Here is a 25,755-nt window from a genome sequence, read left to right as displayed (position 1 = left end):
GTGGATACCCCAGGGGAGGGGGGCAGGGGGGCACGTTCTCTTTCCTCTTGGCTCTCCACACTCTGCCCAGGACAAGGGCATCCTTGGAGGTCTCTCTACTCATGAGCCTCAGCCCAGATCCCTTCCTGCCAGCTGCTTCCTGCACGTCCCTCAAGCTCTGTGTCCAGCGAGCTGTGTTCCCATGTCCCTCCTCTGTCTCGGTAAATGGCACCACTGTCCCTGGTCACTCACTCGAGTGCATCACCCCTTCCTCCCGTCTGTCCTTCAGCCCCACTCCCCCAAATAAATCACTGTATTCTTTACTTGGTTGCCAATATCTCCTCATCTGATCTCTCTGTCCCCCTTGATGCTTGCTTTTGGCTCTCCTGGCTGGCTGGTCTCCGCAAGCCTGGCCTCACCCTCAGCCATCATCCACCCTGTATGCTGCTACATGTGATCTTGCTAGAAGGCAAATGTGGCCCAGCTTTCGCCTTCCAGTGTCTTCTCGATAGCCTGAGAACAAGTGTGAGCTTTATTTGATTTTATTTTCTCTCAAACACCCACCTACCACCATATGAGCAGCCCAGTGTCCTGACCTGGGCCCAGGAGGAGACATTCACTTCAGGCCAATGAGCCTCTTTCCTGCCTGGACCTCTGAATCTTAAGCCCTGGGAGTATTTCCTCGCCAATCACTGGTCTCCTCTCCTCCCTCTCCCTTCCCCCACCCACTTCTCTTTTTATTTCATTTTTTCTTTTCTTTTTCCTTCCTACCACCACCCCTTATATTCCTCTGTCCCCTTCTCCCTCCCCCTCCTCTTAATTCAGAGCCCTCATTTCCTTAATGAGTGGTTGCTGCTTTTTGTAAGTATTTTGCTTTGTCAAATTGTCCACTAAGTCAGTCAACATTTCTCTGTGTCATCCTGACTTGGTGGCTATACACAGTTCCCTTGAACTCTTCCATTTTGGTTTAGGTTGTAACATTCCATCTTTTTTATGGCTGCATAGTATTCCACAGTGTGGACAGACCACATCTTCTTGATCTGCGCCTTGATCAGTGAGCGCTAAGGTTGTTTCCAAGTTGTGTTTTTGATTTGTTCCCCTTTCTAAACCTTCTGAGGGAAAAACCCATGTTGTTTTCACTTTCTATCCCCAGAACCTAGCCCTGAAAATAGCCAGTAATACCAAGCATGGAGTGTTGATGGGATGTTGAATGAAGATTCCTTTTCCAGTTTTCATTCCCAGTGCCCCTCCAGAAGACACTTTCTTTAGCCAGCTGCCTCTAGCCACCTCATGCATGCCTGCACCTCCCCAGCTGCACCCATGGCACCCCCTTCACTGGCAGACAGTGGACAGGCTGTTGCCAATGGAGACAAAGGGGAGGACTCTGAGCCTGACAGGAGCGCTGTAAGCAGATGGTCTCCTGTACCTGTTTCCTTTACGTAGTTGGGCCTCACCCTGCAGGCCCAGCTTCTACCTACCTCTCCACCTCAGCACAAATGCTGCCTTGGGATCTGGTGTCTTGTCCTGAGTGGGAAGCCATCTCCCTGGACACATATCTTTTCTATTCCTCAAGAGATTGTGCTCTCCTGGTCTTGAGGCCAGTGCTCAGCCACAGGCCTTCTTCGTGGGCCTGTTAGATGACACTGATTGTTTGGAGTCACCGAGCTTCCAGGTTTGCCCAGGTCTGGGGGCTCTTGGGACACACATGGGGCTTTCTCCCTGCTTTGTTCCTGTAGTTGAAATGTAATTGCCATGCGCTTCCCCCACTGATGGCAAGCTCCATGTCTGCTGAGGGATTCCCCCCACTGTCCTCCCAGAATAAAGCCTCTGGAAAGGACCAGGCTCATCGTGCAAGGCCAATGAATGTGTCTGAATGAATAAATAGGTAGCACTGAGCACCCTTCTCTCTCCTGGTAATCTCATTTGCCTTCCAGGTGACAGGACTTCAGAGTGTGTCACACACACGCACACAGGGTGTATAAGCACCAGGCCGTGTCATGGGGGTCATGCTGATCCACTCATGTCATGTTTCGTGAATACACTTGTGCAGGGTGAATGGGAGCACTGGGACTTGCACTGACTTTTCCTGGAGGGGAGTGGAGGGCCCCAGAGATGCTAGAACATCAGCAATTTCACCTGAACATGACAGGGGCGTGGGCCAGTCTCCAGGGAGGGACACGGGAGTAACAAAGGTGACCTCGCCCAACCTTCATGTGACGGGGCCTAGCACACAGCAGGTGTGACATTTGCAGTGCTGGTTCTATTTACACACACACATACACACACACACGCACACACACAGAGTTTAGAAGGCTACATCCTTAAGCATACACGTCCAAGCTCAGGGCCTGGTAAGCAGTAACAATGGAGAATTTCCAGCTCAACGATCCCTGCAAACCCTGCAGGACCAACAGCGCAGCTTACTCATACCACAGGCTCCACCTGTGGCTGAAGATAAAGGGTCCGTTAATTGGCTTTTCAAATTGACTGATTTCTGCAAGTTTGAGCCTAAATAGCAAGCCCATAAAAGCCGTGGCTGGCAGGCAGCGGGGAGGTATCTTTAGAGGAGGGAGATGTTTCCTTCAGCAGTGGAGAGAGGACATCCTCCCACAGGGAAATGCACGGTTGCCTCTGAGTCCACAGAAGCCAGTATCATTTTGGAAATCACTGCCCCACCTAATATACCCAGAGAGCAAGCGTGTGTTGAATTCAACCACTTTTGCTTTATCCCTCCACCCCCAGGTCAAATTCTGCCACAAGATGTGGCCAAATAAACTCCTGAGTTTCAGTGGGGAAAAGTGGGACGTTACCTGTTGTGTGACATGAGCAAAGTCATCGGTTGAGATATGAAAATCTTTTTAGTGATGAAAAGTTAGGATTTTTGATCTTATCCATGTGAACTTTGCTTTATCTCAGGCTTCATTTCAAATCACTGTTTCACATTAAATTTTCGGGTGCTCTCCTCCCAACCCAAACTCAATCTTCTTCCCTCCATTTTTACACTCTGCCAGGAGGAACACAACAACACAGCCATGGGCCGCTGGCCTCCGCTGCCCCTCCTCGTGAAGTTGTCAGGTCATGCTTTATTTATCTTTTCACTCCCAGTGTCTGGTGAGTGGCCTGGCACATGGAACGCACTTGAAAAATGCTTTCAAGGTTAAGTGAAAGTCTGGAGTTTGGCAACATTGGGATTTTTAGTTTCATTCTGCAAAGACAAGAGTACATAGCATGAGCTGAGCCCCCAAATAATAGCCGGGTGTCTCATCTATGCAGATGGCTTGGGCATGGCAGGAGTTATGAGACATCTACAATTGCAGCCCACTTCGATGGAGCAAAAGACCTCAGAGCTGTGGAGAAGAGACTCAGTGGTCCTTGTAAACTGTACGTAAACCCACAGGCTTGGGAAGGATTGATCCCCCCTTGGCGTTACCAACAGCCCACAATCAATCCTCCTGCAAGTTCTGTTTCTCTCCCCTAAAATACATTTCCCATCCAGCCATCTCTGCTGCCACCGACCTCCTCTAAACTCCTATTTGGCCAACAAAACTTGTACAATAGCCCAAAACAAACTGATTTAGTAATCACCAACCTATCTACAAGCATTTTGTAATTCAAAAGCAAAAGTGGCAGCAATTGAAAACCACACCCTCAACCTTGCCTGGCTAACAAAGGCCTCCTGGAACCTGCGGGAATTCCCTTCATCTCCATGAGTACCATGTTTACACAGTGGGTAGAGAGGCAGCATGGAAATAGAGCCCTGGAAAAATCTAGAAAAATTTAGTTTCCTTTGTGAAAACCTAGTTTCATTCAGCTTTAGCAGCTTGCATAGTAAGTTGTTAGAAGATGTCATGAGCCCAGCAAGGTAAGTCTCCTGGAAGGGAGGGAGGGAAAAGAACTTCCCAGTTTGGATGAGCTGAGGTCCCTGAGACAGAAGCACCTTCCTGGTCTTCCAGGGTCAGGGACCAACTTGACCTGTGCTGATCGGGTCCTATCACCTTCCAATGCCCAGTGCGCCTACGAATGTCTGTTATGTGAGTGAGTGAATGAATCTGTGTAAGCCTGCAAGAACCCTGGAAACTTCACTGAAGTCTAGGCAGTAGGACTCAAACTTCTCCAGGTGAGGAAATGCCTATAAGTCATTCTGGTTTTGGCAGAGCTTCGGAAAGCATGAATGTATTAAATCCTAAGGGATTTTATCTCTGGGTACAGAAGATGTGAGAAATGGGCTGCGTGGAGGTGGAGATTTGGATGTTGGGGGACAGGGTGAGCATGAGACTTTTTCTGTTACTCCTTGACTTTTAAAAAAAATATTTATGTATGTATGCACACAAGAACTGGGGTACAGGCCAGAGGTGTAGGGGGATGAAGAGGATTCACCAGAGACAGAGTGGGAAACAGGACAGGCAGATTGACTGAAATCCACTGCTGAGGCAAACAGCGGGGAGACAGGAGAGGTCTGCTGCACCCTGTGGGTCAGCTCCCTGGCCAGGGATCGAACACCTTGCACCACCAGGGAGGCCCTTGACTTCTTTTGAATTTTAGATAATGTGAGTGTATTTAAATAAAAATAAAAAAGGTATTATAAATTATATTTTTATTGCAAACCAAACCCTACTTTTTGCATTTAGATTGTAGTATATTAACATGGCAGTAGAAATCAAACTTCTAAAAAAGTTATAAGGGAGAAATTTCATTTTATTTTTGTAAATTTGGAAATTGCTGCTTGCCTTGATTGTGCAGATAAAGCATGTTTGGCTGCTCTTCGATTGGACACAGTTTGGAAATTACAGTTGTTAAGGAATCAAATTTGCCTGGATGAACTAAAGAGAATTTCCCAGTGATCTGGGAAATTGCCTCCTTCTGAAGCCCTGGAAAACAAATGTGTAATAAACATACTACGCACATACAATTATCCTGTGTTTACTTTTCATTTTTTCCAGTATGTTCTTTCTTAGGTCACATGGAGACCCTGGAAAGAAGGCTGTTCACTGATGGTTTTGTGTGTGATGTACAAGTCTGGAAATGTGAGCCCTAAGAGGGTGAGGGGTAAACAGGACCATGTGTTGATACCAATAAGCAATAAAGTGAGGCCTATAGATTCTTGGACTGCTGGTCTTCCCAGACTCTTTCCCAAATGCTCAGCGACTTGAATTTGGAATGTGAGCCTCTGCCTTTACAAGTTTGGAATCACTTATCAAAATTGTGCTCAGAATTCTTCCCCAGGAGAAACCCTGCTCTTAAGAACTAAAATGTCCTACCCTGGGTATCTGCCCCAGCTCCAGGAAGGGGCTGCTTAGACAGAGCTGACATCAGTGGTCTCGGGTCTCCCCACCTGCTTCCCTCTATTTTCTATCACATTCCAGTATGAATTTTGGCTTTACTCTACTGGTTTGCTTTCTGCAATCCGTTCCCCCTTTTTATGTAAATTCTCTTTCTTATAAATAGTACTTCTCCTGACTTCTAAACATTTATGATGTGTTTTTAATAACATCCAGATGACTGGAGAATAGGTGACCTATTCTCCAAGCTTAGTAAAAATAGATTTCTTGGGACTTTCCCATAGGATCAGTCCAGGAATCTGTATTTTCTATGAGCACCCCAGAGAATTCCGAGGCAGGAAATCCAATGTCCAGACTTTCAGAAACCCTACTCTTGAGAACTAAAAATTATATTGTGCTTTGCTGCTTATCTCTCCCGAGTTCAGCAGGGAATACAAATAACTGAATTCCTGCTCTCTTGTTTACAACCTTTCAGGGGAGAAAAGTGGTGCCTTCCCAGCTGCTGCGTGATAACACGCCCAGGAGTGGTGTAGACCATAAATGCTGGAACAAAAAGAAGGCAGGCATCACGTCTGACTGGATTATCACGAATGGCTTCATAAAACACAGGGGCTGAAGAAAAGACAGGTCTCAACAAGATGGAAGGAAAATCACATTGCTTCAAGAGGATGGAACAGTACAGATGGGGGGGCGGTATCTGGAAACACAGATCGTTTTAGGGGATCAGTCTGTGGAATGATGTGTCTGGAGTGAAAAAAGGTTTGTGTAGGGACATGGTGGGATTTCAGCTTGGAAAGTCAGTGAGAAGTCAGACAGGAGAGCCATGAGTTTGGCCTCTGTAGTACCGTGCAGTCCTGCAAACCTGCTAATTAAACGAAAGGGGCGGTGAAAAAGCTGATCTAGCAGAGCCTTGGACAAGCCCTGCCCTGTGTTTGGCGTTCGGTTTTGCAAATTGGGAGGAAGCTCTGGTCTGAAGGCCTGGGAAAGTCGAGCAGCACGACTGATGAGGAAGAGGAGCAGCGACGCTGCCCAGGTTGCCGCTTGCCTGGGAGGAGGTGCGCAATGTCACCTCTCAGTGACTCGGAGGGGGGGATTGTTTGGAGGCGCCAAGCTGGGTTCTAGATCTAGACTCCAACTTTCTATCCAAAGTTGGAATCCTCTATACCTATGCAAGGGGTGGTTTAGCTTAAAACGTGGCTGCTGTTTTTATTCAGTCGGAAGGTAAAGGCGCGCAGCTCAGGGCAGAGGGGTGCAGATTCGGGTCCACCTGCGCAGACCGCCGGGCAAAGTGAGGCAGCCGGCCTAACTCGCTCACTTCTACCGAGCGGTGTTGCAGGCACAGCGAGGCACGAAGCCCCAGACGTCCAGCCCTGTTCTTAGGAAGTCAGAGATCCAGACCGACCCTTCAAGGAAGAGCCAGGGGCAGCCCCCCACGCCCGGCCCGCACAGGCGCGACCTCGACGCGAGCGGCGGGAGCCGCGCAGGCTTCTGGCTGAACGCGGGTGAAAGTTCCCAAGTTGGGTCAGGGAACCCTCGTCAGGGAGGCTGCGGATTTGGGGAACACTCGTTGGTAGCAAATACTGGAACCGCGCGAGAACCGTGTAGGGGCCCGGGGGCCTGGGCAGCCGACATACATCCGTTTACCTCGCGACCGCGGACCCCCGAGATTCCCGGCCGCGCCTCTCAGGCCCAACCCTGGTGTTCAGTTGCGCGCTCCGATTGGTCAAGCGCCACTCCCCTAGCCGTCAATCATACCGTTCGTCTCCCCCCCCCACCCCTGCCCTCGGCCCCGCCCCTTTCAGTGACATAACACCTGGCGCGTTCGGGCGCCTCAGTCGTCAGGCTTCTCACCAGTCGCTTCAGCTTCTCATTGGCCAGCAAAGAGGAGAAGGAGGGGAAGGGACACTCGATTTTGCTCTCCAAAGTCGCCCCTCTCGTTTTCTGGCCTCCTTACAGGCGACCGGGAGAGCAACTCCAGCCTGGCGCAGTCGCGCAGGCGTGCCAAAGCGTTCGAGGATGGAGGGACAGCTCCCCTCCCCGGAGAGCCCCTTACGCGCTTGTGACGCAAGCAGCGCTCCGCTCTTCGCCTTCACTTGCGATTGGCTGGCGGCGAAGTCCGTCGCACGGCCACGCCCCTTCTTCTGAGTTCCGCCCCGGTGGGCGAGCCCGTCCCGCGACCACACCTCTCCCCGGCTGCCGCTTAGCCCTGCGATTGGCTGAGGGAGCGGGCATGCTCCCACCGCCCACGCCCTCGGAGCCGCCGAGAGGCGGCGGGACCCCGCGGAAGTTGTCAGTCAGCCGCTCACCCCGTGAGGCTCCGCCCCCGGGCGCGCGCCCGCGGACGCGCGCCCCCGGCCCCCGCCCCGTCCCCGCCGGCTCAAGTTGGAGCGTCGCTCGCCGCGTCTCCGGGGGCGGCGGAAGGGCGCGCGGGGCAGGGGTCCGGGAGCGCAACTGAGCCCGGCGTGCGCGCCCAGGCCGGGTCCCGCCCGGGACAGGCGGGGCGGGCGCTGAGGGGGCACGGGCGCCTCGGAGGCGCCCCGCGATGGCAGCGCCCCGGGCGGCGGCCCCGGGCCGGGCGGGCTGCGCCGGCCGCGTCCTCTGAGGACGGCCCGCGGTCCGCGCCGCGCCCCTCGGCGCCCTCGAGCCGCCCGCGCGCGCCCCTCCTTCTGCCCGGGCCGTCGCGCCGGCATGCGGCCGTGAGGCGAGCGCTGCGGCCAGAGCAGCTCCGCGGCGCGGAGGGCCCGGCGCCAGCGCCCGCCCGCGGAGATGTCGGCGGCGTCGCCGCCCGCGGGCGCCGCCATCTCGGCCTCGGAGAAAGTGGACGGCTTCACCCGGAAATCGGTGCGCAAGGCGCAGCGGCAGAAGCGCTCGCAGGGCTCGTCGCAGTTCCGCAGCCAGGGCGGCGCGGCGGAGCTGCACCCGCTGCCCCAGCTCAAAGGTACGGCGGCCGGCCCTCCGCCCTGGCGCCGCTCGGCGGGCGCCCCCTCGGTCCCGGAGTCCCCTCGGCCCTGGCGCCCCTCCGCCCTGGAGCCCCTGGATCTCGGCGCCTCTTGGTCCCGGAACCCCTCCGCCCCGGAACCCCCTCGGTCCCGGAGCCCCTCCGCCCTGGAGGCCCTTGGTCTGGGAGCCCCGCGATCCCGGAGCCCTGGAGCCCCTCGGCCTCGGATCCCGGAGCCCCCTCGATCCCGGAGCCCCTCGCTCTTGGCGCCTCGGCCCGGAGCCCCCTCGGACCCGGAGTCCCTTAGCGCGCCCAGCTGCCCGCCGGGGCTCCACTTCCCTCGGGCTGCCCTGCCCCACCCGGCGGCCTCCCACCCGGCCGCCCTCCGACCCGTCTGCGCCGCAGCCTCTCCGCAGCCCCTCGACTAAGACTTTGGGCCCCGGACCCTCCCCGGGCGCGGCGGCTCCTCTCCCTGCCGGCGCGTGTCCCCGAGAGCCCTGCCCCTCGCGAAGCCTCGCTAACCGGTTCGGAGTTAACGCGGCCTTTCCCGGGCGGGCCAGAATGCAGCTTTCACGCCTGGCGGGGCTGTGGCCCCGCCGGCTGTCGAGTGGAAAGGGTTCCCTTTAGCTCACAGCCTGGGCGGCGGTGGGAGCAGGGAGGAGGACGCGGCAGGTGGCTCGGCGCCGACCGGGTGGGTTGTGCGTCTCCGGTGCTGGCTGCTGCACGCCTCGCCGGGAACCTGGCACGGCTTTTGGGCTCACTTATTTTCCCCACAAAGTTCAGAGGACTTTCAGTCAGTCGTTCCCCGGTGTTCTAGCTTCTTTGTGAATTACCGCCGTACGAGTCAATCATTTTAGTGTCTTCGCTCTTAGGAGAGAGAAATCATCTTGGCGCAAGATAAGGCTCCTAGACATTAACAAAAATTCCTGGACGCAGTAAACCTGATAGGAATTAGATCACCTGTGTGGCAAGGCCAGGAAATAAGAAGTTCAAAGTCAAATAAATGTCCAGCAGAGTTTTCAACCCATTTCAAAGACACTGGCATCCCTTTCCAGGCCACTGGGGTCCTGATTGGTCTTTGGGCAGCTTGTGAATCCAGCTTCAGGCTGGCTAGGAGGCCAAAGAAAGCCCTAGAGCCGATCTCAGCTGACCTACACTTGCTCTGGCGCGCCGTCCAGACCCTTCTCAGTTTGCCTCTTGCACTGCTTCTATTTTTTACTTTTAAATTAATTTTCCCAATTCACAATTTGGAGCGCTTCTAAATCAAGGCCATCCCACAGCTGGAGCCCCACTGACTTGATTGGAGGGTTTATTTATTTTTTTTTTTTTTTTTTTTTTTTTTTTTTTTTTTTTTTTAATTTTTTTTTTTTTTTTTTATTTATTTATTTATTTTTATTTATTTAATAGAGGCATGTTTTATTATTTATTTATTTGTTTGTTTTTTTGTTTATACATGCACTGGGTACAGTCAGAAGCGCGGGAGGGTGAGAGAATTCACCAGAGCCAGATCGGGGAGCAGAGCAGGCAGAAGGACTGAAGTACACTGCTGAGGGGAGCAGCGGGCGGCAGGAGAGGGCTGCGCGCCTGGAGGGTTTATTTAAAATGCTGTTACTGCCTTTGCGGTCTCCTCCTTAACCGACGAGACTCGCTGCATTTACTTGCCCTCCCGGGTGGTAGTTCCCAGGGGTGGGGTTGGCTAATATTTTAATTCTTGAGAGATGTCACAGCTGTAGAAGACTAGCATTTAGTAGGAGGTCAAATTGTTGCTTGTGGATTTAAAATCTTAACTTACTAAAAATAGTTATTTTATATTTTTGATTTTTTCACTACATTGTTGGATTTTTCACATTTTGAAGGTTTAGTGCTAGTGTTTTTCATATTTGTTTAGTTTGCTTGTACTTGGGTATTCTAGTTCCTTAGTAATGTCCTTATTTTGATGTCTGTCATAAGAATAATTAAATATTAAAGATATGGTTGGTTCAAGCCAAGAGATATATCTTGTATCTCTTGTTTTATACATTCGGTTTTTAAAATCTGGCAAAAAATATGCAGAGTCAGTTCAACAAGTTGAAGGTGCTACCGAGTGGTTTATTTATAGTATTTGTTCACTAGCAGAGAAAAAAGTTGGAACTTTAGAGTAATTCTTTACATTTTGCTTGAAAATATTATGGTATTCTTCATAAGGAAAGTTATTTGAGGTAAGTTATGCACATTTAATTGAGGAAATAAGACCCTTGCTAAGTTTACCCACAAGTAGGGAAAGCTTCTTGGACTCCGGATGCCAAAATGCTTGAAAAGAGATTTAAAAAAAAAATCCAGCCACCTCCTGGTGCTCTGGCAGGGGGATCCGTCCCACAGAGCCGAGTACTTCTGTGTCGGTACTCATTTTTTCCATCTGTGGTCTGAACAAAAACCAGTGGAAAGCCCTTTAGTATGTGCATGAAATAGAATCTTAACTGTGGGGCAATTCAGGTGTCTGTGGGTACTCAGGACCTTCCAAGGGTTTTTAGCAATCTGCTTACATTACACTTGCTCCACGTGGTTTGAAAACTGGAAAGGTGCCAGCTCTACTCAAAGGATTAACAAAATAATTTGACTTTCTCATCTGTAATTTATTTCTGCAAAATCGTTTAGTACGTGGATTGCAGGATTTTTAATGGCAAGAATTTTCAGACTCAGTTCTCTGTTTTATTATGCAAAATATTCAATAAACACAGTTTGTTAAAGGGTTTTTTAAAAATAAGAATCTGTTGGGCCTCCCCTGGTAGTGCAGCAGTTGAGCGCTGGGCTGCGAAACTGCCCAAAGCCTCTGCAGCACCAGTTCCATCTGGGCCGCCAGCGAGGGTCCCACATGGCGCGAGACCTCTCCTGCTGTGCCCACTGCTCCCCTCAGCAGTGTATTTTGTCGGTCTGCCTGTTCTGTTCCCCGCTCTGGTGAATTCTCTCACCCTCCTGCACTTCTGACTGTACCCAGTGCTTGTATAAATAAATAAATAAATCTTTTAAAAAAAAATCTGTTATGTGAATCCTGAAAATGAAACCACCTTATATTGTATAATTTAAAACAATTTTTTTAGGAACTCTCCTGCACTGTTGGTGGGAGTGCAAACTGGTCCAACCACTATGGAGAGCTGTGTGGAGATTTCTTGACCAACTAAACATAGAGCTTCCATATGATCCAGCAATTCCACTCCTAGCAGAGAGGTAGGATTTACCTTACTCCTAGGTATTTACCCAAAGGACACAGAAACATCAATTCCAAAGAGCACCTGTACCCCTTTGTTTATAGCAGCGCTATTTACAATAGCTAAGCTTTGGAAACAACTCACATGCCAAAAAATAGATGATTGGATCAAGAAGCTGTGGTACATATACACCATGGAATATTACTCAGCATTCAAAAAAGATAAACACATGCAATTTGCAGCAACATGATGGAGCTGGAAGGGATCATGCTCAGCGAAATAAGCCAGAAAGAAAAAGAAAAATACCGGATGGTCTCACTCATAGCAGGAATCTAGAAAACTTAAATAAGGGACCAGGAAAAACAATAACTATAAGAAAGAAAATATCAAAATCAACAAACAACTATGAACCAGAGACACTCTATGGGGGATGGGGGGCGGAGAAAGGAGGGATTAGGGTCAAAATAAGGGGGTTGCAATTGTATGGGGAATATAAAAATAAAATTAAAAAAAACTGAAGCTGATGAAAAGTAAACCAATTTATACTAAAAAAAAGTATTTTCCTACTATTAAAAAAATAAAATAAAAAAATTTTTTAAGCACTTTAAATTTCTTATGTTATGCTCTTCTGCAAACTAGGTATTAGAAAGTAAAAGTAAGGGCAGCTTATCAGTCGTTCTTTCTGTATTTAAATTTACTTTGGTATCAGGCTTAATTTTTCTACTTTAAACTTTTCCTCTGGTAACTGACAGTTAGGAAATTGAACTTCAATCTATTCTCAATAGGATTTTTTCTTTCTGTTTAACCTATTTTGTTTAAGCCTAGAAGAATTGAGTTGCTATAAGTGATGCCTTAAATTTTTACACACACACACACACACACAAACATTTAGCATTTGTGACTTATTTTCATCTTAAAGTTTTATAATTATAAAAGCAGTGTTGCTCAAAACAAGTGGGACAGTCTAAAGGTGAATAACCCCTCATTCCTGACACACCCTGGGTTTTCACCCCCACTCAGGCCATGCTGTTTGTGATAGTCCAAGCTCAGTTCTCTTTATACACCTAGTATTTCATTGGGTTAGCCCAGCAGTTCTGGGCAAGACCAGAATTATTCCCTTTTTATTGATGAGAAAGTTGAGGCTTAAACAGCTGAGTTTCAGGCCTGTGATGATTTATCCAGATGGGGTGGCAGCTGACATGGATACCGGGTCAAAGGATTTCAGTACTTTGCCTGTTAACAGACTTCACAGAAATCTGAAGCAGTGTGACCAAGAGGTATGGCATCATGGCCAATTCTGGGGCAAGGATCATTTTTTAATCTGTGTCATTTTCCTTGTCTGTAAAATGAAGTGGGGAGGGAGTAACACCTTGTATCTCCCCAGGATTGTGGAGATTAAGTGAAATAATGTAATTTAAGTGCCTAAAAGTAGGCAAAGAATGTTAGTTCCCGTTCTTTTTGCTATTTGAAAATCCAGATTAAAAACACATTTTAAATGAAGGATTCCTATAAATAGTAAACTTCCCTAGTGTTCTGAAAGAACAAGTTCATTTATAATCAGTTTTGAGAGATGATTTGTGTGAAGTGACATTTTTCTGCATGCGTGTGGAAGTGGAAATTAGGTAGGAAATAAGGTAGACTATTAATAACTGTAGTTAGAAGTTTTGGTTTTTTTAACCAAGCAAAGAAGTTGAATTACTGGTGGAATTAGCTAGGTGTGCAGTTTTCATTTGAGTAAGTAGCAAAGAGCTGAGTGGAAGTGGTTTTGCGACTGGAGTCCCCTTCAGGTGGGAGTGTTTGCAAGGACTTTGTCGGTGCCTTTGAGGGAGGTGTCAGGGCCCTTAACGGGGTGCTAGCAGATTGAGGTGCCTTGTTCGCCTTCAGAAAAAATGTTTTGCTTGAGCTGCGTCGTGTTTAGGGTAACTGGAACAAGAATGCCAATGTGATCTGAAGTATCATAACCACCTGGGCATTTTTTGTCCAGGGGAAACTCTCAGCTTTCAAGGTTTTTAGATCTTCTCCAACTCAGATCATTTGTCTAAACCCCAAGCCCCTTTGTGTAATTGAGGTGGCACTGAAGGAGAATTGAAATTCATCTCAGCATGTTAAGGTAATTGTTTGCTTACAAAGGGATATAATATCTTAGCTGTCAGTTTTTCTAGGAGACATTTTAAAAACTTTTTAAGGATATGCTTCTTAGAAAAACGGATCCAGGTTCCATTGCTGACCTTCACTTAAAGAAAAATCTTTCCTACTTAAGTCTAATTTAAATTTAACATCTTCAAAATTTCCATTTAGGGTCAGCTCCTCCCACCCCCCCCCACCCCCCCCCCCCCGCTTCATTTTATTACCTCTTTGGAGTCTAAGCTGAATTTTATGACACATCAGGCCCAGTGATAACGCAGCAAGCTCTGCTTGGCTGAACACCTGGCCGGGGCAGCCGCAGGCACAGCCCAAGCCCCCTTCTGCAGCACAGGGACTCGGGCCCTAGCTGGTTGTGTGACTCCTTTGTACTTCAGTTTAATCGTTTTTACTTGTAAAGATAACCTTTTCCCTTGATAAAGCCACAAAGGTGAAGTAGTCCCTAATGCATTCTTGACCTCTTTGGATAACCAAGACTGGTCTGTCAACAAAAATAATGCACCTGGGAAATAATAGGCTTTATGTTTTATTATTATTTTTAATTTGATTTTTTAAGTTGTAGAAAGCTGGGGATGGAGACATGCCTGTTTGGTTTTCACGGCTTCAGCACTGTGGTTCTCCAGCCTAGTGCGCACCTCTGGGCTGTGCACGGAGAGCGCAAAAGATGCCAGTGCAGGAGTCTGAGCCGCCAGAGAGTCGGAATTAATTGGTGTAAGGCAGGATCCAGACATTTGTATTTTTAAAAGGTCCCAGGGGTGAGTTTAAGGCACAGCCAGGGTTGAGAAGCACTATGTAGTATAATCCGTCTATTGATTTAACTCATTAATTGAGCTCTTGTCCTTTTCTCTCATCCTCACGGCTCATTACCCGGCCTGTGAGTGCTTCCTGCGGCTCCCCTGCTGCCACTCATCCTGCACTCTGCTGCCCCTGGTGGCTATCCGCCTGCAGAGGGTGGCGCTGGCTGCCTGTGTAGGCGGTGAGAGGGTGCTGCATACTGGGCTCGCTGTGGTTGTCACAGTGCAAACAGCTATTACCATTTGGTCCTATGCGGTTGGGGTTTTTTCTCTAATTTTTTTGGAGCTGCGGCTGAGCTGTCAGGTAAATCAGAGCTGACTAGAGTAGAGGTTTGCCTGGTTTCAGTGGCCAGTTCTCCCCACTCTGGAGGGCAAGGCTGGTGTTGCCCTGTGCTCACACATTGCTTTGCTTCCTGGAGACTCAGAGCCAGTGTGGCCACTGGCGATACCAAACACCAGACATTGGACAGATGAACTTGGACATGACTTTGGTCGTCTGTTTACTGTGTGCTAGAGCTGGACCAGTACAGAGATTAGCCAGACCTTCACCCAAGGAGGGTGCCAGCTCATGAAACTAACGTGTTTTTGCTGAATAAACAGACCCTGGAGCCAAAAAAAGAAGTCGAGAGAAATGTATTTCTTCAGACTGTGTTCATATCTGTCATCTTCATCTGACACAGCTTTTCATCAAGGACAGGGTCTCTTACGCTTCATGTCCCTGTTTTTCCATGGCCCCGTCTACTTTCCATTTTGAATTTTTGTATTTGCTGCCTTGTTGTTGTGAGGCGCATTCAGTGGCCATGAAGTGGTGTTCCTCTCTGGAATGAGGTGTCAGTGCTCCATGAGCGCAGGAACCATTTCCTGTGTCCCTGTATCTGGGACCATGCAGTACTCCACTCTCACACATGCCATCTTTTTTTTTTTTTTTTTTTTTTAAAGATTTATTTATTTATTTATTTATTTATTCATACAAGCACTGGGTACAGCGCGGGAGGGTGAGAGGATTCACCAGAGCCAGAGCGGGGAGCAGAGCAGGCAGAAGGACCGAAGTACACTGCTGAGGGGAGCAGCGGGCGGCAGGAGAGGTCTGTGCGCCATGTGGGGCCCTCCTCTGGTGGCCGGGGAGCAGCCGGGGATCGAACCGGCGCTGTAGAGGCTGCGGGCAGCTTCGCAACCCAGCGCTCAACCGCTACGCCACCGGGGAGGCCCTCACACATGCCATCTTGCAGGCTAATCACCGCATGGGCGAGCTCACCCCTGCCACCCACATCTGGCAGCTGCTCTCCATGCTCCCTGCGGGAGGATTGAGTCTCTTCTGTTGGGATGTCTTCATCTTTGTGTGCCTAAATCTGACTTGAGGTTATTTAAAGTGAATGAATTCTGGGTTTTAGCACCACGGTAGTAAGTAGTGCTGTGTTTGACGGGGTGCTTTCGGGACATGGGGCGTCATGGACACTGTGCAGAAGACTTGTATGGAAGAGCGCACATGGCTGGTTTCCAGCATCGATGTGTGCACAGACGTAACCCAAGCGATTTCTAAATTTGAGGTGCAGTCTTGATGTTAATAAGGGTGTCCTTAAAGGCAATGAAATGAACAGCTTTTAAACATAATCATTTCTAGTGCATTGGTCTGTAACAAGGCACCTGAATGCTTTGCGGACAGAATTTTACTGCCAGGTTAGTTAACACAAAATAAACTCTACTTCTCTGAGCAGGATCCTGACTAATGAGTGGTTTCAAACCGATTTTCTATGTGACTTTTTGAACTCTGCCCGGGAGAAATTTATTTATATAGGCTTTTTGAGTGAGTAATGGTGACTTTTAGAATCCTGCCATTTTGATCACATTTCCTAAGGAAACCCGTTGTGTCTTGGGGTTACTTGCTGTCTCTCATTGGCTCACAAGCTGACATTCCAAGGGCCTCTTTCTGCCTTGGACTCGGGAACTGTGCTTCATGGGCACACATTCCTCCTGCAGGATCTTCTTGGAGCGGTGGGGGCCTCCATGCAGAGCACCTAGAGGCCCTGGGGTAGCCTTCACTGAGAATCACCCTTGTTGTGTGTTTAAGAGTAATTTTGTCACTTCATCAGAAGAACTCCTTCTAAGGTAGGGAAGAAAATACAGGGTGGTTTTGCTCATAGAAACTCTATCAGGTTTTGCCTCATTAGTGAATAAAGAGTTTCAGACATCACCTAAAAAGATGGAAAATGCCTGAAACAAGAGCTTTTTTTTTTTTTTTTAAATAGAGGCATGTTTTATTTATTTATTTGTTTGTTTGTTTGTTTTTTTTTTTGTTTATACATGCACTGGGTACAGTCAGAAGCGCGGGAGGGTGAGAGAATTCACCAGAGCCAGAGCGGGGAGCACAGCAGGCAGAAGGACCGAAGTACACTGCTGAGGGGAGCAGCGGGGGGCGGCAGGAGAGGTCTGTGCGCCATGTGGGACCCTCCTCTGGTGGCTGGGGAGCAGCCGGGGATCGAACTGGTGCCGCCGAGGCCGCGGGCAGCTTCACAACCCAGCGCTCAACCGCTGCGCCACCGGGGAGGCCCTGAAACAAGAGCTTTTTTAATGAATGGACTTACAACTTGTAATTTAGAATCATCGCAGTCTTAAATATGGCCTCAGAAATTGGACTTTTTTTCAATGTTTAATTGGTTTTGCCTTTGTTTCACACTCCCTGATGAAGAATAGCCTAGAATCACTTATTATCAGAGGTTGATTATTTTATCTCACTGTTGATCCATGCTCTCAATTGATAAAGAAGATGAGATGGTTTTTGTTGTAAACTCTGAAGTTTGATTTAACAAAGCTGGGTGTTATTTTACATTTCTAAAGATAAACATCTGTTGAAGTCAGAGAAGTAAATCAGATACAACTTCCATAGCAAGAGGTATTTGCTGTTTGTTTTTTAACTTGCACCATGGTTCTTTTAATTGGCTAGAGAAAGAGGACTTTGTGCGCCTGCTGTGAACTAAACACATACTTGACTTTCAAAGTCTAATAAGAATTATTTACCTCTCTTTGGTGTCTCCCACGTTCAGAATTATTCTTTTCTTTTTTTTTAAAAAAAAAAAAAAGGTTTATCTATTTATTTATTTATGCAAGCACTGGGTATAGTCAGAAGCGCGGGAGGGTGAGAGAATTCACCAGAGCCCAGCACTCAACCGCTGCGCCACCGGGGAGGCCCTCAGAATTATTCTTAACTTGGGCATCTAGATGCACTATAACAATTTTCGGAAAAAAGAAAAAGAGGAAGGTCCTATTTGGAAGAAGATAGTGGCTCCTCATTGAGCAGGATGAATGCACTTTTCTAGAAGGAGGTTAGATGCTCTGTCTGAAGCTAAGTGGGAAAATGTGCGCTGGAGATAATGATTTCGGGGGGGGGCGTTGATTACAGATGGCATTTGAGGCAAGACTCGCAGAGCAGTGCCCACCAAAAGTGTGTAGGGTGAGAAGAGGCTGGGGAAAACCATTCTTCTGATGATGCCCACAGCGAAAGCAGTGGCCAGAAGCCAGAGATACACCTACGGGGCAGAGAGAGGAGGAGACCTGCCATCAGGGAAAGAGAATCTTTGTAAAATTGGGGATGGAAGCTAGTAACTGAGAAGTGCTGTTGACAAGCACTGAAAGGATTCTGTGGGTTTGGTGGTTTTCAGGCAACACGGATGATTTGAGAGTTGCTTCAGAGGATGGAGACACCTGAGGCCAGGTTTCTGTGAGGTGGGAGTGAATGGAAATTGTGAAAGCCAGGTCAGTAAGTGTAGACATCTCCTTTAGGAAGCTTGGCAAGTTAAAAAAATAAATAAAAGCCACTGTGGCTGCCAGGTGGAGAATGGATTGTGGCAGAGCAAGATTTGCGGGAGGACTGCCCAGGAATCAGCATCTGTGGGCGCTCGATCTGGTTGGGCGAGGGAGGAGCAGGAAAGATGGCGAGAAAGGAATATATTCAAGGTACATCTCAGGTTGGAATGGATTGTTTGGGGGGGAGATAAGGAGGGAAAGGTGGGGGACTCTCATGCTTTCTCTTGGATAGGTCTGCCACCGCCGAGACAAAGCCAGGTCCGGAGCGCAGACCCAGGATGGTATTTTGGAAATCTTAAGCTTGAGATGTCTTCTGAAAGCCCAAGTATAAATCTGGAACAGGCTTTTGGATGTGCGCATCAAAGTGTGCCTGCTCGGCAAGTCCTGTGACTTCTGAACACTTAATTACAAGATTTTCAGGTTTGTTTATTAGAAACAGCCATCATTGGGATGCTGGCCCTTTGGTCTTCTAGCCAGATTGGGGTTTTTTTCTGCCCTGTTGGTTGGGCCATCTGTGTCCACGGAAGGCCCCTGTGTGTGAGGGAAATGGGAAGTATGTTAAGACAAATGCAGGAGTGAGGGGAGTCACAAGATTGGCTGTTTTCTGCTTTTTGCCTTAAGTTCTCTAAGACCTGAGGTACTTATTTTGTTCCACAGCATCTGGGCAGTCAGTGCTTGGCTTTATTATTTATTGGGTGAAATAATAAAGCAAAAGCTTTTACAGTGATTACAGAATAACACCATTTTGTCTTGTGCAGTGATTCACTGTAATGATACATAACTGAGCAATATGTACGCAGCACCCCACACTTAGCACTTTATTAATGCAGAACCCCAAAAGTGGAGGTCACATCTTTGTGCAGCATTTGGAGCATGATCCTTTCCTGGCTACTGAGTTTTCCTCTGTAATGTTACCTTGAAGTTGTCGTGCTTGCTGTGAGTGTCTGACTGCGCATGGGGTCCTCTTACCCCAGAGGCGCTGCTCCCCTCAGCCCTGGCGAGCCGGTGCTACACAGAGGTCTCCTGAGGATCTTTCAAACGGAGGGTCTTTGTGCCTTAAGTTCTTCTGATATAAAAATACTTCATTGCCATGGGGGGGGGGTCTCCCTTTTTAGCACTGTCCTCCATTTTTTAAGTAATGTAAATTTTTTTTGAAGAAAAAATTGGAGAACATTTGTTTTATGAATGAGCACTGAGATACAAGGTGAAGTTGAGTTTTTCATCACTCAGGATATTTGTGTCAGAGCTAGATTTATATGTTGGAGTTACTACTCACTTAAAATTATAATGATTTCTGATCAGTAACTGAGGAGTTATTATGGGATATCAACACAAACTACATACACACAGTTGTGGGGGAAAACAATTTTTTTTTAACGGTGGCCAGTTTAACATGTATTTGTATTATTTCCCAATTTGAGGGAGGAAAATAAATTGGGGCAAGATAACTGAGCCCTAAATTCATCTTTACTTCTTGATTTTTTGGTACTAAAATCCCCCCCCCAAAAAAAAAAAACAGTAAAGTTAGATGTGTCACTCCTTAACTAGTTTCCCACACACAGAGCTTCCAGTGAATGAACCAGCCTAAATTTGAATCTGCAGTGGAAATAAAGCAGCAAGTGTAACAATGAGAGGCTTTCAAGAGGTGTGTAATTAGCAGCCTTTTTGCCTTGTAGGCGGTTTTTGCTACGTGGGACAGGAACAGCCCCGCTTGACCCAACCTCAGGTCCCCAGACACTGACTTAGGGACCTCGTTGTTTTTTTTTTTTTATATTCTGTGTTTTAACTTGAAGCACCTAGGTGACCTTACACATAATGTATTTTGTTATTTTGAAAACTGTTGTTTATTTTGTTTTTGTGTTAAGATCTAGAAGAGCAGCTTCTCCTGAGGACTAGGGACACCTATTTTAGGACACAATGCTTGCTGTGAGTCATGTACGAGTCTCAGTTTTCATGGTTTTCTAAAATGAACTCATTTAAAGACTACGCAGTAAGAAATGTCATACTCTCAATTTCCCTGTTTCTTTTTTAGTGGCTTTATTATTTTTGTAAAAACGGATAGACTTGCTGTTAAAAAACAAGCAAGAGACTCTTAAAAGATAGGAAATTAAGATCCCCAGCCAGGGGAAACTTCTCTTAAATATTGAGCCTCTTCTTGTATTTCCCCGTAAGTGGGGTCAGATAATGCATGATGTTCTGTAACCCATAGTTTTTACTTTAGCAGAATATTACAAACAGCATGTCTCTGAGTGGAAAATTAAAATCAGTTTAAAATTGTCATTGAAGTTTTTATTTCTGGATCTGCTGAAACAAATCATTTTAAACCTTGATTATAAAAATTCCTTATAGTAAAAGAATAAACAATTTCTAAGAATACTGATATTTAGTTTTAGGGATGTTAAGATTCGATCTCTTAGACAATCCAACTAAGGGAATGTATTGTCTCAAAAAATACCACAGACAACATTTTATAAATAATTTCAGATTTCTTGGGCACCCCCTACCCTGCCCTGGTTAGGAGGGCTTCCGATAGCACCTGACAGACGGAAGGGGGTGTTTGTGGTTCTCGGACACTGCTCCAGAGAGGCCTGTGCCTCACTCAGGTGGGTGAGCCTGTTCCCCAGGTGGACCCCAGGTGGGGGCGGAGATAGGGGGGCGACCCTCATCACAGCAAGCAGCTATTGTCATGCCCCACGCTGTCCAGAAGAGTCTGTGAATGCTACTTGTTCCCAAGAGTCACAAAAAAAGAGCAAAGATGCTTCCACAAATCTATTCCACTCCACATCTAACAGGTTTTATATTCAAATGGAATTAAGCAGATGACACAAATATTCCACTTGTTCTCCTTGAAGACTGTTTTTCAATATTTTTGAAGTCTAAATTCCCTCTTTCCTGTTCCTTCAACCTGATCATTCAGTTGGGGTTTGTATACAAAAGATAATCTTTTTTAAGTAAAAATTGAACAATGTATTTTAATCCCTCTGTAACACAGTAGTTGTGGATGTGGTCACATTTCAATGGCAATTGAATGAAGTGTGAAGAAAATATTTATGCTTGGGCCTCCCCAGTGGCGCAGCGGTTGAGCGCTGGGTTGCGAAGCTGCCTGCAGCCTCTGCAGCGCCGGTTCGATCCCCGGCTGCTCCCCGGCTACCAGAGGAGGGTCCCACATGGTGTGTAGACCTCTCCTGCCTCCTGCTGCTCCCCTCAGCAGTGTACTTAGGTCCTTCTGCCTGCTCTGCTCCCTGCTCTGGCTCTGATGAATTCTCTCACCCTCCCGTGCTTCTGACTGTACCTAGTGCTTGTATAAATAAATAAATAAATCTTTAAAAAAAAAAAAGAAAATATTTATGCTCTTGAAAGAGTCCGATGGTTTCCAGCGGAGTCTTAGCACAGTGTGCGTTTCTGACTAGAATTCCTTCCTGATGGGCAGGCCTTGTGCGCTGTCCCAGGATGTGGCCTCCAAGATACAGTCCATAGTTCTTACCGTTTTCATTGTTAATGAAATCATCGACCCTTAACGAAGTTATATTTAGTTGCAGTGCTGTGACTCATTTATTAATAAATGTTTCCATTGTTATTTTATAAGAGCTGATCCTTTAAAGTTTCAAATAAAAGCTGATTTTAGACTCTTAGTTATTAATGTTCTAGGGGTATTGCCAAAAAAAGCTACATGTCCTATATTCTGTTCCAGCTTCTTAAATTAGAATCTTGGATGGCATCCTCCTCCCTGAGTGGTGTTGCTGGGTTGCTAGGATACGAGTGCCCTGTGCAGTAATTGACTGTATGTGCTGCCACTTCGTCAGCCTGCAGCACCAGTCGTTGCAAATATGATCTTTTTGCTTCAAAGAGAATTTTACCTGTAAAACTTACTTGTTACCAACTTTTTTTTTAGTCTGTAAAACTGTTATTTCTGTTACTTCCAGCTATCTTAGATGTTAAAATAGAAGACTAACAATGAATAGTGTGAAACACTTTGGCCAGGAAGTTTAAGTTGATCACATTGACTTTTAGGAAAATGGGAAAGAGGGAGGCTTTATGATAATGTATTAAGGTTTCATTGTTCTTGGTACTTGAGGCCTTGAGAGAAATGAATACAGACTAGATTTGAGATGGTACTGGCAAAACTATGAAAAACCCCAAATTATCTTGTTGTATAATTACACATTAATATATAAATTATATTATCATTTTTTAAATGTAGTAAACTCTTGAAACTATCTTACATAGCCATATTAACTAGTTGTATGTTCTTCCCCTTACTTTATGTGGTGTTTCACCTGCCATGAAAGTTTCCATCAACACCAGTTGTATAATAAATGCGTCCAGGTGATGTAAACACAAACCCCAGATGTGTTCTAGGTGTTTATTGTGTGCACTTTTGCAGTAGAACGGCATTTGTATGATTTCTGGTTATGGGTATTTGATCTTTAAACCATAGGTGAGCTTTAAATGTCTACTGTTTTTCAATAATATCTTGGGTATTTGATGTGAAAATATTTTAAAGACCTGGATTGGACTAAGTTTTTTCGACAGTCATTGCAGTGCACTCCCTTCCCGTAGAGCGCACGCTCCAACGGCTTTCTGGGTGCCCATGGTCCCAAGCCCTCCTAGGGGCTGTCTAGAGCATGTCCCTGTTCTCAGAGAGAAATCCCGCCGCTGTATTGAGCCCTGCACCCCTGCTCTGGGCCCGAACGGGAGCGGGTCATGTCGCTGACGGTCAATGTGCCCAGATGTCCTTGTGGCCCACCCCGAGGGCGTGTTGTGCGTGGCCGCGTCTGTGCCCTCTCCTGTGTGGCAGTGCCCCCGCCCAGGCCTGCTCTTGACTTGCCCCGGCCCGCACCTCCCCGTGAAGCTCGTGGCTTCCACCCCTTGGGGGTCGTGGCCCGGCTGCTACCAGCATTTTAGGGCATGGCAGGTGCAGGTGACCTGCGCGTGTCGTTGCAGGGTCACTGGTGTCCATCCCGAGTCCCCAGGACCATGCCACGTTTCCCACCGCACTGCTGGCTCCCACCCCGCACGTCCCTGCACCGGGGCCAATGCTGAGCTGTCCCAGGATGGGCTGGGAAGCGATGTCAGATCTCCGGCTGTGTTTGCTTCGCTCCTGGTGATGACAGCCCCTCCCAGCGGCCCTGCTGGCTGTCCACGGTGGTCCTGAAGAAGTGGCGCTTCCACTTCCTCGCACATTTGTTGATCAGGTTACTTGGTCTTGTCCCTGGGTGTAAGATTCTCGATGCCCTCTTTATCCAGGTCTCTCTTGCTGACTTTATTTTGCATACTTGCTCTTGGGCTGACCAGATTTTACATAATACATTCAGTTTTACCCCCATACCAGCTTGTGTACTTCCACACCTCGCTAGCTTCCTTCCAGGGAGAAATCTCTTCTCCCATAGTCCTCTCTCCTGGCCACTGGCTGATGGTTACACAGTTGTTAAAAAATATGCCGCTACCGCGTTACCATCCGCTCTGGCATGACAGTTACTTCTACCCTGGCAGTTACCTCTACCCTGGCAGCTTGGCCTCCTCCCAACTCCTGTGCCTTATCTGTCAAAGTCCTGCAAACTTGCACCGGTATGTTCAAGACCCAAGGTAACAGCAGGCACGTTGTTTTACACGATGGTTTGTAAAAATCTGTTAAGAGAAGGAAACTTACACATCTGTACTGTCCTTTTTAATTACACCATTACCTTTACTGGTGCCCTTTGCCTTTTTTTTTTTTTTTTTTTAAAGATTTATTTATTTATACAAGCACTGGGTACAGTCAGAAGCACGGGAGGGTGAGAGAATTCACCAGAGCCAGAGTGGGGAACAGAACAGGCAGACTGACGAAATACACTGCTGAGGGGAGCAGCAGGCAGGGCAGGAGAGGTCTGTCGTGCCCTGTGGGACCGGCGGTTGGGGATCGTTGAGCCAGTGCTGCAGAGGCTGTGGTCAGCTTCACAGCCCAGCACTCAACCGCTGCGCCACCAGGGGAGGCCCTGATGCCCTTTGCTTTTTGTGTGGATTTGATTTAATTCCCGTGGTCACTTGCTTTAGCCTGAAGGAAGCTATGTTATAAGCCCGTGTTGCTTAATTTCAAAAAAGAAAGAGGAGAATTTTGAATACAAAGACATATTTATTTGCTCAAATCATTTCATTTCCTTTCTCTTAAAAGCACAAGCAAGCTCGTCAGCAGAGAATCGTCCAGTAGCCTCAGCTGACAGAGGACAGCACTGGTTCTCCCACAAACATGTGTCAAGGCCAGCGCCACATGCTGGGTGTGGGGGGCTTCAGGGTGTGCGCGAGGGTCTGCTCTGGGGCTGCAGGACTTGAAGGGGTGGGAGTCAGGGGTGGATCCCCTCCGCCCAAAGGGAATGCAGGCAACCCCAGGGGCCAGCCAGGATGTGTGGAGAAGCAGCGACAGCTCCATGTCAGGTGCAGAGGATTCTGAGGAAGCAGCAGCTCGTCACATGTTTATTTTCTGGCCCCTCATCTGCAAAGTTACTCTTGTCCCTTGCGAGTGACGAGTTTTTCTCTTGCTGCTTTCAAGATCTTGTCTTGTCTTAAAACGGTGATAGATTTGTGGGTCCCTTTGCATTATTCCCCTTGGGCTTTGTTGAGCTTTCTGGCCTTGTAGGTTAGTGTTACTCTGTAAATTTTGAGGGGTTGGTCATTATTTCTTAAGATTTTTTGAAAAGTTCCTTTCTCTCATTTCTCATTGTGCATTTGGTGACCCTCTGAAGCTTTTTTTTTTTTTTTAAGATTTATTTATTTATTTATACAAGCACTACAGTCAGAAGCGTGGGAGGGTGAGAGAATTCACCAGAGCCAGAGCGGGGAACAGAACAGGCAGACTGACGAAATACACTGCTGGGGGGAGCAGCGGGTGCGGCAGGAGAGGTCTGCACGCCATGTGGGATCCTCGCCGGTGGCTGGGGATCGAGCCGGTGCTGCAGAGGCTGCGGACAGCTTCGCAGCCCAGTGCTCAACTGCTGCGCTATCAGGGGAGGCCCTGAAGCTTTTTGGTTTTTGAGGTCATGTCCGTTGGCAGGGTGGTGTGTGCCTTAGAGGTCCAGGGTATCCCCTTTCAGATGCTGTTTCCAGGCGCATCCACCACCAGAACCCCACAGCCCTTACCCTACTTCGGGGCCCCTCCGTGCTTTGTCTTCTCCCTCCCCCTCTGTTCTTTTTTCTCATGTTTTTTCCTTTTTTCCAGAATTTGATGGGACTTTTGTAATTTCTATCAACATGTCTTCAAAGCTCCCCATCTTCCCTCTCCTCCCGTCCTTCCTTGTGCTTCCATTTGTTTCTCTTTTTTGTCAAATCCCTGACGGCATCTTCTGTTTGAGGCCATGTTGTTGCCTGGCCTGCACTCCTTCCTGCATCCTTTAGTTATTCAAACTGTGGTGGGTGCCCAGCAGGGGGGGAATTTCAGGTTTGCTTCCCCACCCAAGGGAGGGTGGAGCAGAACAGGGAGGAGGAGAAGCTGGAGAGGAGACTGGGGAAGGAAGGGAGAGGTTGGGGAGCAGGAGGAGCCTGGTGGAGGCTCAGGGAGCAGAGACATGCGAAGAAGCTGCACCTGCTTCCTGGTCCTGGACTGGTGGAAACAGACGTGGGTGAGAGACCCGTGGGGAGGTGACAGTGGCAGCTTTTATCTTGAT

The 25,755-nt window shown here is 47.8% G+C and overlaps 1 protein-coding gene across 2 annotated transcripts in view; it reads left to right on the top strand.

Annotated features, from left to right (window-relative positions):
- The first annotated feature begins 6,246 nt into the window (after window positions 1-6,246).
- The window catches only part of PPP2R5A (protein phosphatase 2 regulatory subunit B'alpha), a 49,277-nt gene continuing 29,768 nt past the window's right edge, over window positions 6,247-25,755 (top strand). Inside the window, exon 1 of one of the 2 annotated variants that reach the window (XM_054690629.1) lies at window positions 6,247-6,313. In XM_054690629.1, coding sequence (XP_054546604.1) covers window positions 6,262-6,313 — 52 coding nt within the window. In that variant the 5' untranslated portion in view covers window positions 6,247-6,261. Of the gene's footprint in view, window positions 6,314-7,997; window positions 8,197-25,755 lie in introns of those variants that run through there. The other variant, XM_037497416.2, reaches the window with a different exon arrangement.

Source organism: Talpa occidentalis, unplaced genomic scaffold (assembly GCF_014898055.3).
Source record: "Talpa occidentalis isolate TD23 unplaced genomic scaffold, MPIMG_talOcc4v2.1 talOcc4.8, whole genome shotgun sequence".
In the NCBI taxonomy this organism is placed as follows: Eukaryota; Metazoa; Chordata; class Mammalia; order Eulipotyphla; family Talpidae; genus Talpa; species Talpa occidentalis.
Note: the sequence above shows the minus strand (reverse complement) of the source record. Positions and strands in the feature narration are given on the sequence as shown.